This window comes from Lactuca saligna, chromosome 5, assembly GCF_052625555.1.
Source record: "Lactuca saligna cultivar CGN05327 chromosome 5, ASM5262555v1, whole genome shotgun sequence".
NCBI classification, from domain to species: Eukaryota; Viridiplantae; Streptophyta; class Magnoliopsida; order Asterales; family Asteraceae; genus Lactuca; species Lactuca saligna.
The window spans coordinates 273,223,963-273,241,963 of record NC_136421.1 but is presented as its reverse complement, the minus strand read 5'-3'; the positions used below and the strand labels follow the sequence as shown (position 1 = coordinate 273,241,963).

Here is an 18,001-nt window from a genome sequence, read left to right as displayed (position 1 = left end):
TTGATTTGACAGAAGATGTAGAAAATATACATCAAGTTAACAATGAAAATCTTATTGTTGGTATCTCAAATGGTAATAAAAAATAATATCAATTTTACATTTCAAATACTATGTTGTATATACTTTTAAAATTCATTGATATTTTCTTCTACGCTTTTATTTTACAGAATATTTGGATCATGGTGATCAACATGTTGTATGTCAAACATGTCATGCAAAGTTATGGATAAATGAATCCATTAGAGGTAAAGAAAAGGGGAACACAGATTATTCATTATGTTGTGCTTACGGCAAAGTTCAACTTCCAAATTTAAAAAAAGCACCCTCAACTTATGAAAAAATGTTCCGAAATATGGATTCTAAAAGTAAACACTTCATGAAAAACATTCGACGTTACAGTTCAATGTTTTATTTTACGTCGATGGGTGGTAAAATTGATTCTTCAATCAATAAAGGAAACACTCCATACATTTTCAGATTGGGTGGTCAAAATTATCATATTATTAGAAGTTTTTTACCAGCAAAAGGATCAGAACTAAAATTCTCTCAGTTATACATTTATGATACTGAGAACGAAATTGCAAATAGACAAAGATGTTTTTGGTATTTATTCAAACTTCTTATTCATAATTTATTATTATTATTATTATTATTATTATTATTATTATTATTATTATTATATATATATATTACTAATATTTTGTATAAATTTATTTATTTTAGTGGGGAAAAGGATCAATCAACTTCAATTGATAATGATGTTATTGAAGATATTAAGGTGATGTTGGATTCAAATATTGTCTTGGTTAGATCTTATAGGATGGTGAGAGATACTTTTCTGAAAAATCCAGAAGTTGATATGAAATTACGACTTATCAGGAGAAGGGAGCAGGATGAAAGAACATATAACCTACCTACTGCTTTTGAGGTTGCTGCTTTAATTATTGGTGGCATTTATGATTCAATTGAAAAGAGGGATATCATCGTTCAAACAAAAAATGGCTCTCTAAAACGTATTAGTGAGTTGCATCCTTCCTACCTTCCTCTCCAATATCCATTACTATTTCCATATGGGGATGATGGTTACAGTGTTGACATTCTTGATAGAGGTGTGCCATTTACGACCAACACCAAGCGTGCGTAATGTACAACGAGAGAATATTTCGCATATAGGATTCAAGATAGAGATCATTCGTTCTCTCTCATTCTTAATTCAAAAAGGTTGTTTCAACAGTTTCTGGTATATGCCTATACTATGATGGAAACGGAGAGAGTGTACTACATACGTAGGCAACAACATGTTCTTAGATGTGATTCTTATGAAAATTTACGTAACCAAAAAGCTTAAGGAACGACTCATATCTCCAATGTCGGCCAACGTGTCATATTACCTTCGTCCTTTACTGGTGGAGCACGCTATATGCTGCAAAACTATTTGGATGCTATGTCACTATGTAAATGGTTTGAATATCCTGATTTTTTCATAACTTTTACGTGTAATCCCAAATGGCCTGAGATTAAAAGGTTTCTTAAGGATACTTCACTTCAACCAGAAGACAGGCCTGATATATTATGTAGGTTGTTCAAGATCAAGCATGATGCATTCATTAAAGACTTAAGGGAGAATCAAATTTTCGGCAAAGTTCAACCATGTAATTAAAACTATATTTTTTAATTATGTATAAAACATTACTCTTATTATTATATTTTTTATATGTTGTTATAATCTAATCACATTTTTTCCCAATTCTTTTACAGATGTTTATACCATTGAATTTCAAAAAAGAGGTTTGCCGTATAGCCATATATGTTTATTCATGCATTCTGACAACAAGCTACCAACTGTTGAACTTATCGATCCGATAATTTCAGCCGAGATACAAGATATAGTTGAAGATCCTCAATTGTATTCACTTGTGAATGAGTTTATGATTCATGGTCCATGTGGAGCTGAAAATATGAATTGTCCATGCATGGTGGACAAAAAGTGCTCTAAAAACTTTCCAAAACAATTCTGTAATCATTCGTCTATTGATCAAAATGGTTTTCCGTTATATAGGCGGAGAAACGATGGTCATTTTGTAGAAAAATCAGGTGTAAGGTTGGATAATAGAAATGTTGTTCCATACAACAAATATCTATTGAAAAGATACCAGGCACATATTTATATTAAATGGTGCAATTAGGGATCTTCTATAAAGTATTTGTTTAAATACATAAATAAGGGTCCTGACAGAGTTACAGTTGTTGTTGTACCAGCCAACAATGAATGTGAAAATAATGATGTGGTTTATGAAATAACTGAATATTACGATTGTAGATATTTATCATGTGAAGCATCATGGAGAATTTTTAAATATGATGTTCATTGCAGATATCCTTCTGTTGTCAAACTACCTTTTCATCTACCTAATCAACAACAGATTGTATATGGTGAAGATGATGATATTGATGATGTTCTTGACAAACCTTCTGTTGCGACTTCAAAGTTCACATCTTGGATGGAGTGTAATGCAATCGACAGTGAAGCACGAAAACTTACATATGTTGAATTTCCTACAATGTTTGTTTGGATATTAAATGGTCGGTTTTGGAAGCGAAGGAAAGTAAGAAAATCCATCGGTAGAATTCATTTGGTTTCACCTAAACTAGGTTAAGCATATTTCTTAAGGATTCTTTTAAATAAAGTAAAAGGTCCGACATCATTTGATGAAATTCTCACAGTAAATGGTCAAAGACATTCTTCTTTTAGAGATGCTTGTTATGCACTTGGGCTATTAGATGATGACAAGGAATACATTAATGCAATTAAAGAAGCAAGTCATTCTAGATCTGGTTTTTATCTACGCTTCTTATTTGCTACATTATTGATGTGTAATAGTATGTCTAAACCAGAGGTCGTTTGGGAAAATACATGGGAATATTTGGCAGATGGAATTTTATATAACCAACGACAAAGATTTAAGTCTGCACGTATTTTTTTTCTTATTTTTTACTTTATTTAATTTCTTTTTTTATTCAACACCCATTGTATAATTACTAATAAAATTATTAAATATCGACCACATATTTTCTAAATTATTTAATATTTTCGTGCAGAATTGTCACTCGGAGTAGATGAACTTAAAAACTTAACTTTGTTCGAAATAGAACAAATTTTACTTCAAAACAACTCTACTCTCAAAAACTTCAAAAATATGACATACCCAGATGTTGAATTCGTTTCTTCTTCAAACAATCGACTAATCATCGAGGAGCTAGATTACGACATTCCCGTTTTAAAGAATGATTATGATCATATGCTTCCTGCATTAACAAATGAGAAACGTAACATTTTCCTAAACATCATGAGTGTTATTCAAGAAAATAAAGGATGTGTCTTCTTCATTTACGGTTACGGTGGAACGGGTAAAACTTTTTTATGGAATACAATATCAGTAACAATTAGATCTGATGGTAATATTGTCTTAAATGTTGCTTCAAGCGGTACTGCTTCCTTATTATTGTCCGGTGGTAGAACAACACACTCTCGATTTATAATTCCATTTGAACTTACAGAGGATTCTTTTTGTAAAATAAATCCAGGTGGTGAGTTGGCTAGCTTAACAAGAAAAACCTCTTTAATAATTTGGGATGAAGCACCTATGGTCCATAAGCATGCATTTGAAGCTTTAGATCGAACTTTGAAGGATTTATTAAGGTGTGGAAATTCAACCATCTCAAATATTCCATTTGGGAGGAAAGTTATTGTGTTTGGAGGAGATTTTAGACAAATTCTACCTGTTGTTCCGGGTGGCAGTAGACAGAACATTATAAATGCTTCTTTGAGTTCTTCATAGTTATGGCAACATTGCAAAGTCCATAGATTAAAAAAAAAACATGAGGCTAACTGTTGGAAGAGATCCATCTGATATACGAAAAATAAGAGATTTTGCAAATTGGTTATTGGATATAGGAGAAGACAAACTTGGTGGCCCGAATGATGGGGAAACGATTATTGATATTCCTGATGGTATCCTCATTAATGATTCACATGATCCTATATGTTCCTTAATTGACTTTGTATATCCGTCAATTTTGGAGAACTTCAGTAACACAAATTATTTCCAAGAAAGAGCGATACTTGCTCCAAAAAATGAAGTAGTTCAGGAAATCAACGATCGTTTGCTTAACAAGTTTCCAAGAGATGAAGTTGAATATTCAAGTTCAGACAGCATATGTGAATCTGAATTTGTCCATGATCAGTTTGATTCAAATTTATACTCTCTTGATGTATTAAATGGTCTCAAAGTATCCAGTTTACCAAATCATAAGTTAGTTTTAAAAATTGGTGTTCCAATAATGTTACTGAGAAATATTGATAAAAAACGGCTTATGTAATGGCACAAGACTACAGGTGTTATTATTGGGCAAACGTGTTGTCGAGACGCGTATAATAACTGGAACTAATATTGGAAACCGGACTTTTATTCCAAGAATGTCTTTAACTCCATCAGAAAAAAAGATTCCCTTCAAATTCACAAGAAGACAGTTTTACTTGGCCATATGTTTTGCAATGACTATTAATAAAAGTCAAGGACAATCGTTATCAAATGTTGGTTTATTTCTCAAAGATCCATTTTTTTCACATAGACAATTGTATGTTGCCTTATCTAGAGTTCGAAGTAGAGAATGATTAAAATTATTAATTTTAGATAAAGATGGCAAAGTCACAAATAAAACTTCCAATGTTGTTTATAAGGAAGTTTTTCAAAATTTGTAGCCAACTTTTTTATAGTATATTTTATTCATTTTTAGCAAATCACACTTAATCCATCATATTACTTTATTTATTTATAATTACGTATTGTTTATTTTATGTTAATTTCATTACACACACCAATAAAGCATCATCTGTGTATGTCCAACAAGAATCATGCACCAAAAATAAGGGTTTTCAAAAAACTTCATTTCTAATTAAATACTTATGATTTAGTTTGTAATTAAATACTTACAAATTAAAAAGTTTTTGAAAAATTCAATATTATAATTCATAAATTGTCAAAATTAATAGAAATTTTATTTTATTATTTAATTAATTTTAAAATTCATATGTAGTTAAATACTTATCATTTATTGTGTAATTAAATACTTATAAATCAAAAACTTATTCAAAAAAATACAATATAAGTTTTCTAACTTAATGATATATTACTTATTACATAACTAAAGTTTAAATTATATTTAACATTAACACTCGTGGGTTCCACTGGTTTTCACCTTGTTATATGACATAACTAGAAGGCTTATTATGATAATATATCACAAAAGAAAAATAAACATATATTATATTATTAGCATAATAAGAAAAGGAGATTTAACATTATTAGCATGGTACTTAAAAAAAATTAATAGAATTTCAAATTAAATTACCAGATAATTAATATAACAAGCAACGGAGATGGTACGTAGCCATCAGTTATGAAGCCGACCAGCCATTCACGCCATCATCACTTTCGTTGACAATAATTTAATATAAATAACGCCTAATCTATGAAAGAGTCAAACCGTGAATTTCTGTACGATATGTTTAGATTCTTATAACATTACTAAAAAAACATTTTAAGAATTAAGTGGTGGTATGTTTTTAATTTTTATACAGAAAATTCAAGCATGATATCTTAAAGCCAATTGAGTTATATTAACTTTTTGCCCTTCAACAAATTTTTAAACATATATATATATATATATATATATATATATATATATATATATATATATATATATATATATATATATATATATATATATATGTGTGTGTGTGTGTGTGTGTGTGTGTGTGTATGTGTGACGGTTCACTCGAGATTAAAAAAACAAAATAGAGATCTTAAGATTCAACTTCAACCATATATTTTTCATTTGTCATTATAATGCTCTAGTGTACCGGCAACAACGAGGTATGCCTAATCATAAATGATTATATAACAGAGATGTATAATCATATAGGATTATACATGTTTATACGCATATGTCTAATCTTAAATTATTATACATATATGTATGTTCACAAATTGAGTAATCATTGGTGACAGTGGTGGGGTCGGTTGGTGTCAGAGGTGGTGGTAGTGGAGGTGGCTGTGGCGGTTATGGTGGTGGGGATGGTGGCGAATGAGAAAAGAATGGACAGCGTTGTATAATCATTTATGATTATTCCACGCATGTCGTGCTGGTACGCCGGAGGGTTCGAACGGCAAATGCAAAATACGTGGCTGAGGTTGCATCTCAAGATCTCTATTTTATTTTTAATCTTAACAGAACCTATTTCTCTTTCTCTCTCTCTCTCTCTCTCTCTCTCTCTCTCTCTCTCTATATATATATATATATATATATATATATATATATATATATATATATATATATATATATATATATATATATATATATATGCACACACACACATTTATTTTGACGCAAAAAAGTTATCGGTGGAATAGGTAATTAATATACATGTGTTTTCCAGCCAAACATATTTTCTTAAAATATGCTATTTATTAACTTAATATACACAAAACATGTTTTTTTTTTTTTTTTTTTTTTTTGTCTTTTTGAGTTTTAGAATGTTACTTTTATCGGAAATTTATTTTAATTATATCAAAATTCATAATTTTTTATTCTCTATAAATAGACATCAATGTTGATATAGTTTTAAGATAAAATAAAAAAAATTAGAGTTTCAGCTATCGTTATTAATAAGTAAATAAAAACGCATCAGGTTTTTATTACAGTATATTCGTAATTCACTTATGAATAAAACGTATGCTTAATTTTTTTATAGTTTAAGTATTGTTTATATATGAATATAACACGTTGTAAAGTTTTCTTACCTAAAATATTTTTTTTTACATCATCTTTCGTCACATGTTATATTTATATATAAATAAAACGGATATTAGTTGTCGTCATATGTTATACTCATATATTAGTAAAACATTTATAAGGTTTTTATTACAGTTCATTTGTTATTCATATATAAATAAGTAGTATGTTAATAAAAAGATGAAGTGTTTTGAAAATTTTAACTACTTATTCATATTAGAATAACAAATGAGCTCTAACAAAATTATGATAAATATGTTCTTCGTATATTAATACTAGTTGTGAGGAAAGTCAATATACAGTTTATTCATATGTGAATATAACATGTGACGATATTATACAAGTAGTAAAAAGTTTATTATATGTTATATTTATATATGAATGATACGTAATCTGTAAAAAAAAAATTAATCATACTTTTATTCATAAGTGAATAACGAATGTATTATATTAAAAATCTGATTCATTTTTATTCATTTATGAATAACGATAGCTGGAAAAAAAAAAACTATTTTTCTTAAAATCATATCAATATGGATGTCTATTTGTAGAGAATAAAAAATCATGAATTTTGGTATATTTAAAATCATTTTTCGATAAAAATAGCTTTTTAAAAGTTATAAAAAATAAAATAAAATAAAACTATGTTTTTGTATATATTAAGGTAATGATTAACATAGTTTAAGAAAACATGTTTTGTTGGGAAATACATGTGTATTCCTTTTCCATTTCCGCTGGTACGACGGAGACTTTTGCGACAAAATAAATGAGTGGCTAGGAATAATTCCCTTATTTTCAACCTTTTTTTTGCTCAATTAAACTTAACTCTCTCTCTCTCTCTCTCTCTCTCTCTATATATATATATATATATATATATATATATATATATATATATATATATATATATATATATATATATATGCTTTGGTTATTTTGTTTTTACTAAGGTCCCGTTTGATAGTTGTAGTCTAGGAAAGTATAGTATGGGAAAGTGCTATCTAGGAAAGTTTCTTGACTGAGAAAGAAATCATACTGTTTGATTGTACATCTGACTAACTGTGCCGAATGATGAAAAATGACCATATTACCCTGCTGTTCTATTATATGATGGATGAAGTTGCTGAATAATTATAAAAACATACAAACTATCATACAAAATCAAAACTCAATAATCATTTAAAAATCCAAATACAAATTGTCTTACAAAGTAATTAAACATAAATCAATTAAAATCCAAATAGAAACATATTGAAATTGATAATAACATACTAATTTGCATATAGCTCTAAAGTAAACCGGGTGAAAGTAGTTGATTAGCAATTTGCTCACGCAATGTAGCAATGTATTCAATGGCTTCTGAACCCCATTATATACCTTGTGTGTTTTCACCCTCAATCCCTCCACCGTGCACATCAGGATTAACCATAATGTTCTCTTCAAAATTTGCAAATAACTCATCTTGGATATTGTATTTCCTTATAAAATTATGGACCGCGACACAAGCAATGACTATGTCTCTTTGTATCAGAAAAGGATAAGGAGTCATATGTTTTAAGATTGGGAATCTCACCTTCAATACACCATAATCACGTTCAATAACATTTCTAAGTTGTGCATGTGCAAGATTGAACCTTTCTTCTTTAGTTAAAGGTCGGCATCTTTGAAAATCGGCTAACCAATACTTAGTGCCACGGTACGGAGCCATGAACCCGCGACTGTTCATATATGCGGTGTCACAAAGGTAATACTTATCTATAGGTGAGTGACATTTATTATATAAAGAATAAAGATAATAAAACCTATATAAAGAATATAGATAAACTGATATAAATATTAGAAACCCGGTAGAGGAAATGGAAATCCGGAAGTCGGATTGAATGCAACTTCTTTCAAAACTATTGAATCATGTGTTATTCCCTCCCATCCAACCCATACAAAGGTGATATCATATCAAAATCACAAATTCCTAATACATTTTGATAACATTCACTTTTTTCTCTTCCCCTATATCGCGTTTGTTGATCAACAGACACAACTGCGTGTACAAGAGTTCCATCTAGTGCACCTACTGCTCCGGAAAATATAGCTTTTAACTGTATTTGTCGTTTTGAGGCATATCTTGTTGTATTAGGAGTTGTTGATACTATAGTTTCTTTTGCAAAACACATCATTGCAGTTAGGACCTCGTGAAAACTTTGATGAATGGTTTGTGTGGAGTGATGAAATCTTCCTTTAACCACTCAAAAACGTTCATTAGGTCCTATAACATGTAAAAACATAACCATCTTCTCTTCAATGCTTATTGTCCTACTAGCTTGCAACCAACTTCTTTGCGTAAAATGATTGCATAATAATACAAATGCCTCTTGTGTAAGATGCATCATATCGTAACATTTTGTAGGGTCCCCGTGTATCAAATCTTGCGTATACGCATACCCGCTCGAATCGTTATCTCTTATTCTATGATTTTTTTAGCTTTGGCCGGTTAACCTCGAAAATTACAAGACAAGTGAAAAAAAACTAAAGCTTCACCATTAGAAAACATACTTAACCTGTAAAAAACAATTATATATAACATGTCAAATATAAAATAAATAACAACAAAAATATTTATAACATGTCAAATATAAAGTAAATAACAAGCAAAATATTTATCTAATAACAAAAGTCTTGCACCAAAAATTATCCATTAACAAAAGTCATGCATATAAAAGTCATCAAACGTAACATAACAAAAGTCATACAAAAAGTCATCAAACCTAACTTCCAAAAGTCATGCAACAAAGAACTAGTAAAAGTAATCAAATGTAACATCTAAAAAGTCATTAAAGGTAATTAAATTTCATTCCTACATTCCTCACCCATGAGTCACAAGTGGTAGGCGTAAGTCATAACCAAGCTTTCCTAACATCGGCAGTTTCAGCAAATAGCAAAAGAGTGGTCTTGTGTCTTTCATATTCTTCTCCTCATCCCATGTTTGCCAATTTTTTTCCATACATGCATCTATGTCCTTATCCATTTCACTTCTTTGGTTTTGTTCCACAAGTGATGATTTCCTCCTCAACTTCTAGTGCCCTTGTGTTTCTCTTGTTTCCTTCAGCTCTTTGTTTCCAACTACTCTCTTATTTTTCGAATGTCCGGAGGATTCTTCACTTGCAGCTCCGTGTTGGGTTGATTCGGGGTTTCCGTTTGGGTGCATTGAACCTCATCAAATTCATGCTCAGTGTCTTCAGGAGTAGGTCGAGGGAGTGTAGAAGATGTCCCCCAACTATCAAAGTCGGTAGAGGTTGACCCGTCAAATAGTTAGGTACATAGATCAGGGAAAAGGAGGGGCATGGTTTTCAAAGCTCCTATAATCTTGTTCAACTATTTAAAATTGTGAAATTATCAAACCATTAAAACATAATAATCAGGGAAAAGGAGGGGCATGGTTTTTGAATGTCCGGATGATTTCCTCCTCAACTTCTAGTGCCCTTGTGTTTCTCTTGTTTCCTTCAGTTCTTTGTTTCCAACTACTCTCTTATTTTTCGAATGTCCGGAGGATTCTTCACTTGCAGCTCCGTGTTGGGTTGAGTTGGGGTGTCCGTTTGGGTGCATTGAACCTCATCAAATTCATGCTCAGTGTCTTCAGGAGTAGGTCGAGGGAGTGTAGAAGATGTCCCCCAACTATCAAAGTCAGTAGAGGTTGACCCATCAAATAGTTAGGTACATAGATCAGGGAAAAGGAGGGGCATGTTTTTCAAAGCTCCTATAATCTTGTTCAACTATTTAAAATTGTGAAATTATCAAACCATTAAAACATAATAATCATATTTCTACTATTTGTTTTAAAATCATACGAGTATATATTACCTTCGTCTTCGTCTCCCATTCTTCATCAGTCAAATTAAATTTATTTGTTAAAGGGTCATATATATTTCCGGTTTTGCTTTTAAGTTTCACCTAAGCTTGATACTTTCCTTTGTAGTAGTCGTAGTGGTTTCTCATTTGTTTTTGGTCAACAACTAAATCGTGTTCCTTTAACAATTTTTCGACTGCAACCTTCCATGAGTTTGGTTTGAGGGCACTACCCTCACGACCGTTAGTGGTTACTTCATGGATACATGCATCAAGAAAAGTTTTATCCAAACTTTGGTCCCAAATGATTCTAGATTTCCTTTGTGACATGTCTATAATAAATAACAACATATATATTGAAAATTCAGCACATATATTCATCAATTCAACATCTTTGTACAAAAAACAACATATATATTGAAAATTCAGCATTTATGTTCACAAATTCAACATCTTTGTACAAAAAACAACATATGTATTGAAATTTCAGCATGTATGTTCATAAATTCAGCATCATTGTAAAAAAACAACATATATGTTGAAAATTCAGCATCTATGTTCTTAAATTTAGCATCTTTGTAAAAAAAACAACATATATATATATTTCTCGGTTTTTGAGCCAAAATCTTCTAAAATCCATAACTTTCGCATACGAGCTCTGTTTTTGACATTCTTTATATGCACGCGTAGCTAAGATTTTGCTCTACAACTTTCGTTTAGACATCGTCGGCTAATTTTGACTTTATTTTTAATATTATTATTTTTAACAGACCGGGATAGGAAAATCCGTTAAAAATTCATAACTTCTTCATCCGATATACGTTTTCGTCAGACTTTTTACCGTTGTACTACAAATGATGAGACCTTCAATTCTTCTTTAGGTTGTGTCTGCTAAAAATCACTCGATCTAAAATTCGAGTTTTTAGTTGTGTACTGCTAAGCTGAAACTTCGAAAAATCATAACTTCTTCATACGAAGTCAGATTTTAGCGTTCTTTTTATCGAACTTCTCGGTTTAACGAATACTACGACTTTCATTTAGATTACTAAGGCTAAAAATTAGTTTATTAAAAACTCACTTTTTACATCATTCGGCGCCGTGCCGGTTTTGTCACGGATCTTCGAATGGTCATAACTTCTTCATTATAACTCGGATTTCAACGAGGTTTTTGCCTAAACATTCCTAACGAGATTATTTACAACTTTCAATAATAAAATTTTACTTATTTAAAATTTTATATTTTCGTTAAATTTCACTATTTCACTTTTAATTAGAATCTCATTAGACTTCCAATATTTTCTGAGAGATTCTAAACACAATTTTACTTCATTATTAGTAAAAACTATTTGTTAGAACTCAACACTCAATTTCACATAATATTATTCTCTTATATATTTTACAATACACGATAACTGAACGTGTATGTTACACACACACACACACACTCTCTCTCTCTCTTTCTCTCTCTCTCTCTATATATATATATATATATATATATATATATATATATATATATATATATATATATATAGAGAGAGAGAGAGAGAGAGAGAGAAAGAAAGAGAAATAAAAAGAGAGAGAGAGAGAGAGAGAGAGAGAGAGAGCGGTTTAAATGAGAACCCAAAAAGATTAAGAACCCTAAGAACCATTTTTTAAATGTTTTCACTCAAGGTATTTTCGACAAATCAAACATTAATATTATATTTAGCAAAACATTTCATTCTCTAGTTTACATCTAGTTGTCACTTGTTGTTGGACAACGGTTCGACCACCATCAGACCGTCATCCCACCACCGGTGGACTTACACTAAATACAATGGTATATTGTAGTTGTATTCACAATTTAATAGAACAAACATTATAGCTCTCATATCTTTGCTAATACTTTTTAATACACACAATCTTATTTTTGGAGCAAAATATACAAAGTTTTAATAAAAAAAAAAATTGACTTATGCCATGACAAATGCATTTTTTTTTTCTAAATTGTTGTTTTCTATAAATATATATATATATATATATATATATATATATATATATATATATATATATATATATATATATCGTGAATAAGACATATTCATAGTTTAAAATACCATATTTATAGTTTAATAAATATATTAATTCACTAATTCACTAATTTTTTATTTTCATGGACACATTAATCCATATCCTAACACTAAATTTATTTCAAATACACAACTTAATATAGACTATTCTCAGTTTAATACATAAAATTTACAGCTTAATACAATAAATGATATATCATTCGTATATTTAGATAAATCAAACTCAAACTCTACCACCAATACCAACTACCATACGGCGCCACCAACCATATATGTCATCATAGCAACCATCTTTCTTTCCAAATCATATGTGTATATATAAAATCATGGATTCACAACTTAACAGTTCAATAAACCAATTAATTCACTAATTCAGAGTTTAATGCAAAATAATTATAAAAACTAATATATTCTTACATATTTATAGAACATAGAAAAAAATATTCACATGAAAACTAATAGAAACATTCATATATAAATCATTCATATTTTAACACAAAATTCATTAAAAGTGTTTAACTTAATACAATCAATTCACAACTTAATACAGTCAATATATAGTTTAGTTCATAAAATTCACAACTTAATATAAAAAATTTATTTTTTAATGTACAAAAAATATATATATTCACAAACAAATGCTCAAATGAAAACTTACATTTATACATTCAGTTCTATAGACTATTGCTTCTTTCAAATTTTATTTACCCAAACATTCACAATTTAAATTTTACATAATTTATTCAAAATTAGATAAAATCATATTTTTATATAATGCTTCATTAATCTCATATTTCTGAAGCAAACAAATAATTAATAAAAACAGTTCACAACTGGATACAATCAGTTCACAACTTAATACAATAAATTTACAGTTTAATACAATCAATTCACAACTTAAAATAATTAATTCACAATTTAATACACAAAATTCCTAGCTTAATATAATAACTTCAAAGTTTAATACACACCATCATTTAGCTATTGCAATTCTTTTTCTGATAGCGGGTCACATGTATAGGACCAACTGGGGCATTGGTCATGGTCTAAAAGATATTTTAGAAGCTCATAAAGGTACATTTACGGGCCAGGGCCATAAAGGCCTATATGAGATCCTAACAACGTCATGACATGCTCAATTATCTCTTAACCTAGCTAAAAATTAAACATTCATGACCATATTCTCAACTTAAAACTCTCATTTCAAGACTTTAATTTATAGTTTAATAAATGAGTTTAGACTCTCATTCATTTTATTTACCACTTAAAAACATACTTGATATTGTTGAAGCATTTTATCAAATACCTTGTGCACCATACAAATTCACAATTTAGCAGATTATTTTAGGATTCTCATTCACAATTTATTAAAATAGTTTAGGACTCCCAAATATAATATTCACCACTTAAAAACATATTAATTCACTCATTCATAGTTAAGACTAACATTAACAGAACTAAAAAATAATTGGAAAATTAAAACATCACCATTCACAACTTGGAAAAATGTAAATTCAAATTATTTTAGAAAAACCTAACAAAATAACACAAACTCTAAATTCAATTCACAATATAACAACCATAAAACATAAACTTTGAATATCATTTTTATGAAAACATTATAACAAATAATACAAGAAACTTGGATTCACAGTAAAAACTAAAATTAACAAAAACAAACAATAAATAAGATATTAAAACATTAAATTCATACATTAACAAAAGGAAAAACGATCATAACAAAACTAATTTTTTTTATTAAAGACAAAGCAAGACTTTTAGAATAAAAAGGCTTATATTATAATATAATAATATATTCTTAAAAAATCAAACTCAAAACATGTACAATTAATTGTATAAAATTTATATAATTATGAAATAGCTAAATTCATAATTATCAGACAAATCATAAAAAAATAAAGCTATAAAAATAATAGTCAAAATTAAATATAGAATAAGGTGGAATATGATATTCTATTAAAAAAGATAATTAATAATAAGTTAATATGCACTAGACTCTTAGGTTGTAACAAATGAAAACAAAAAGAACTAGGAAGTTTATGGAGCAAAGTAATGATTTCCTAGTAGCTAGAGAATAGCAACACTACATAAGCCAACATGAACCACCTCTCTCTCCTCCAACATAAAAGCTGTGAATCAGCTTTTTCTCTGGTGACTAGTGATGGCGAGGGCTACTGACAGGTCTAAGGTCGGTTTTGTATTTTTGTAGTTATAGTCTCAGGTCGACTATATTCAACACAACACTGGTGGTAGAGTAGTGGCAAGGGTGGTGGTCGGAGACGAAGTAAATCTGGAAAAGGCGATTACGGTGGATCATCATTGTTAGAGCTCGTAAATCAGGCGTTTCCACTCACTTGAGATGGTAGATCTGGACACTCCGCTCACCGGTGCTTATGAATCTGGCATCACCGCTCGTCAGAGTCTTAGATCTAGACTCGTATGTCGACGTTGGTGGTGGTTACCAATAGAATTCATAGATGCCGAGATGTATGAGGACGACACTATCAGTGGATCCGGTGCATATAGAGAGTAAAATTTATAGATCTACATGGTGGTGTCTGTGCCGACATAGATTACAGCGAGCCGATGGGCGAACATGGTGACCATAGTGACTCAAGGAAGATGTCAATAGTAGAAGGAGGTAAAGAAGATAGAGAGCTTGATGTTTTGAGAATTATGAGAGAATGAATCAGATTTAGTTTATATCTAGCTTTTGATAGCTAATAATTTGTTTGTAAAACTAGGTTAAGATTTGTTGTTATTTACAATCATGTCATTTTTAAAAAATAACAAATATATTATTAATTATAAGTTAAAAAATGGTTCTTAATTTTTTTTTTTTAATTTTGTTCTCGTTTGATCTTTTACACACACACACATACACACACACACACACACACACACACACATATATATATATATATATATATATATATATATATATATATATATACATGGTTAGGTTATAATGTGGATGGACAACTATTGTCTAGACATGTAGACAATGATATTCTTTGAGAATTACTAAGAGAATAGGCTGGTTGCTAATGTGAATATGTTCAACTTTATACAATTATCGTTATTTTCATGCATTCTCACTAATTATTATTTATTATTGTTCTCACACATCGTTTTTTACTCATCTTCATTCTTATAGAATATGACTCAATAAAAATTCTAACAAAATGAGAATAAAAAAATTATAATAACCTTATAGGTCATTTAATTAGTGAGAATGCATGTTAATGACAATAGTTATGTAAGATTGAACGTATTTACATTACCAAACAACATATTTTTAATCCATTGTCCACACGTCTGCACAATAAATGTCAATCCACATATATATATATATATATATATATATATATATATATATATATATATATATATATATATATATACACACACACACACACACACACTGAGGTTCACTAGAGAACCATTCTTAACCATATAACCAACGAACCAACCTTTTTTTTCATATGTTAGAACTTTTTTTATAAAAAAAAAACTAAAAATATATAAATTCATAACTTTTTATCCTTTTTCCAATGATATCAAATTCGATAAAAAAAATTAACTTTTTTTTCCATCAAATTCTTAGTGTGAATCTCTGCAGATTCACAATGTGAATTCGAATTCACATGGTGAATCCGAAAAATATACAAGCATTCACAATGTGAAATTATGAATTTAGATATTTTTTTAGTTTTTTCTCGATAAAGAATAAGCTCTAAAACTTAATTATTTGGTTCTTTTGGAGAACCATTGATAATGGTTTTTTATTGAACTTTTTCATATATATATATATATATATATATATATATATATATATATATATATATATATATATATATATATATATATATATATATATATATATATATTAGCCAATATTTATTATAATTACCTTTTGAGTAAATAGTTTTTCAAGTTTCCTATTTATCAAACTTAGTTGTATCTGTATCTTGCATATATACGATACCATAAATGAAAAGAATTATTCAAGGGAAAATATTTCTTACATGGTATCAGCCAGGATCCTTAAACGCTAGTCATACCCCTCTCCTCTTCTTCACGTCTCTTGCTCTTATGGCTTCTTCCTTCTCTGAACTTCCCCTTAACACCATTCTTCACCTTCTAACCATCAAACTATTATACTTAAATTTTTTTCTCTAGAAAAATCAAATTCTTCTCCTTGTCTCCTATCAAAACCTACTGGGACATGTTGATGGCTCTTCTTTCGCTCCACCCACAACCACAGAAGTTGAAGGCAAATCGACACCAAATCCAGAGTATCATACATGGTATCAAAATGATCAAAAGACTCTTCTTATTATTCAATCATCATTAACGGAAGAAGCTATGACTAAAACTCTCGGTCTTAACAATGCCCATGCAATTTGACATGCATTTGAGGATACCTATAGCCGTGATTTGTGAGAACGATTACAGAGTCTACGTAACTCCCTTTACCAACTACAAAAATGATCCTCTCCTGTCACTGAATTTGGTCGAAAATTCAAAGCCATTTGTGACCAATTATCTGCAATTGTTCACCCTGATGATGACTTGGACAAGGCTCGTTGGTTCTTATGTGGAGTTGGGTCAGCCTTTGAATCATTATCCACAACTCACCGTACGGTCGCCCCTTATCCTCCATTCCAGACTATCATATCTCATGCAGAAAGTCATGAACTATTTCTTAGTTCCATTCACAGCCATGTCACCATTCCTGCAACTTTTACTACTCAATCTCAACGAACCTCACCAATAACCTCTACGTCATGGAGGTATCTACAACTGTGGGCGAGGCATGAACAATTTTCCTGGTGGTAGAGGGCGTGGAAAACGACCTCCCCATTTTCAGTTATGCAGGAAAAACGGTCACTATGCGTCTTCATGTCCAGAAATTGCTACTTTATAACAAGGCTCTTTTATTAATGAAAACTTGGCGCATGCATTTCACAATCAATGTAACTTAAATCATTCAACTTCAAATTGGTATGTTGACTCTAGAGCTTCTACTCACATGACAAACTCTGCATCCAATCTTGATTCTTCTTCCTCTTATAATAGGAAAAATCAAGTGGTTTTTGGAAATGGTATCGTTTCAAACATATCTCACATTGGTAAATATTCAGTTTCGAGAAAACTGACATTATTGGATGTCTAGTTGTCCCTAATCTTACAAAGAACCTTCTGCCTTTAGCAAG

At 29.9% G+C, this 18,001-nt stretch overlaps 3 protein-coding genes across 3 annotated transcripts; all 3 read left to right on the top strand.

Moving 5' to 3' along the window:
* The first annotated feature begins 421 nt into the window (after positions 1-421).
* Positions 422-1,144, top strand: LOC145046690 (uncharacterized). Its single transcript, XM_078994971.1, has 2 exons — positions 422-603; positions 724-1,144. Exons 1-2 carry the CDS (start codon positions 422-424, stop codon positions 1,142-1,144), a joined length of 603 nt encoding a protein of 200 aa, XP_078851097.1.
* A 276-nt stretch (positions 1,145-1,420) lies between these two features.
* Positions 1,421-3,839, top strand: LOC145046689 (uncharacterized). The gene is made up of 5 exons (XM_078994970.1): positions 1,421-1,652; positions 1,759-2,101; positions 2,375-2,563; positions 2,672-2,820; positions 3,100-3,839. The coding sequence occupies exons 1-5, from the start codon at positions 1,421-1,423 to the stop codon at positions 3,837-3,839; spliced, it is 1,653 nt and encodes a 550-aa protein (XP_078851096.1).
* Positions 3,840-3,879: 40 nt separating this feature from the next.
* Positions 3,880-4,380, top strand: LOC145046688 (uncharacterized). Its single transcript, XM_078994969.1, has one exon. It carries the CDS (start codon positions 3,880-3,882, stop codon positions 4,378-4,380), a length of 501 nt encoding a protein of 166 aa, XP_078851095.1.
* Positions 4,381-18,001: the final 13,621 nt, after the last annotated feature.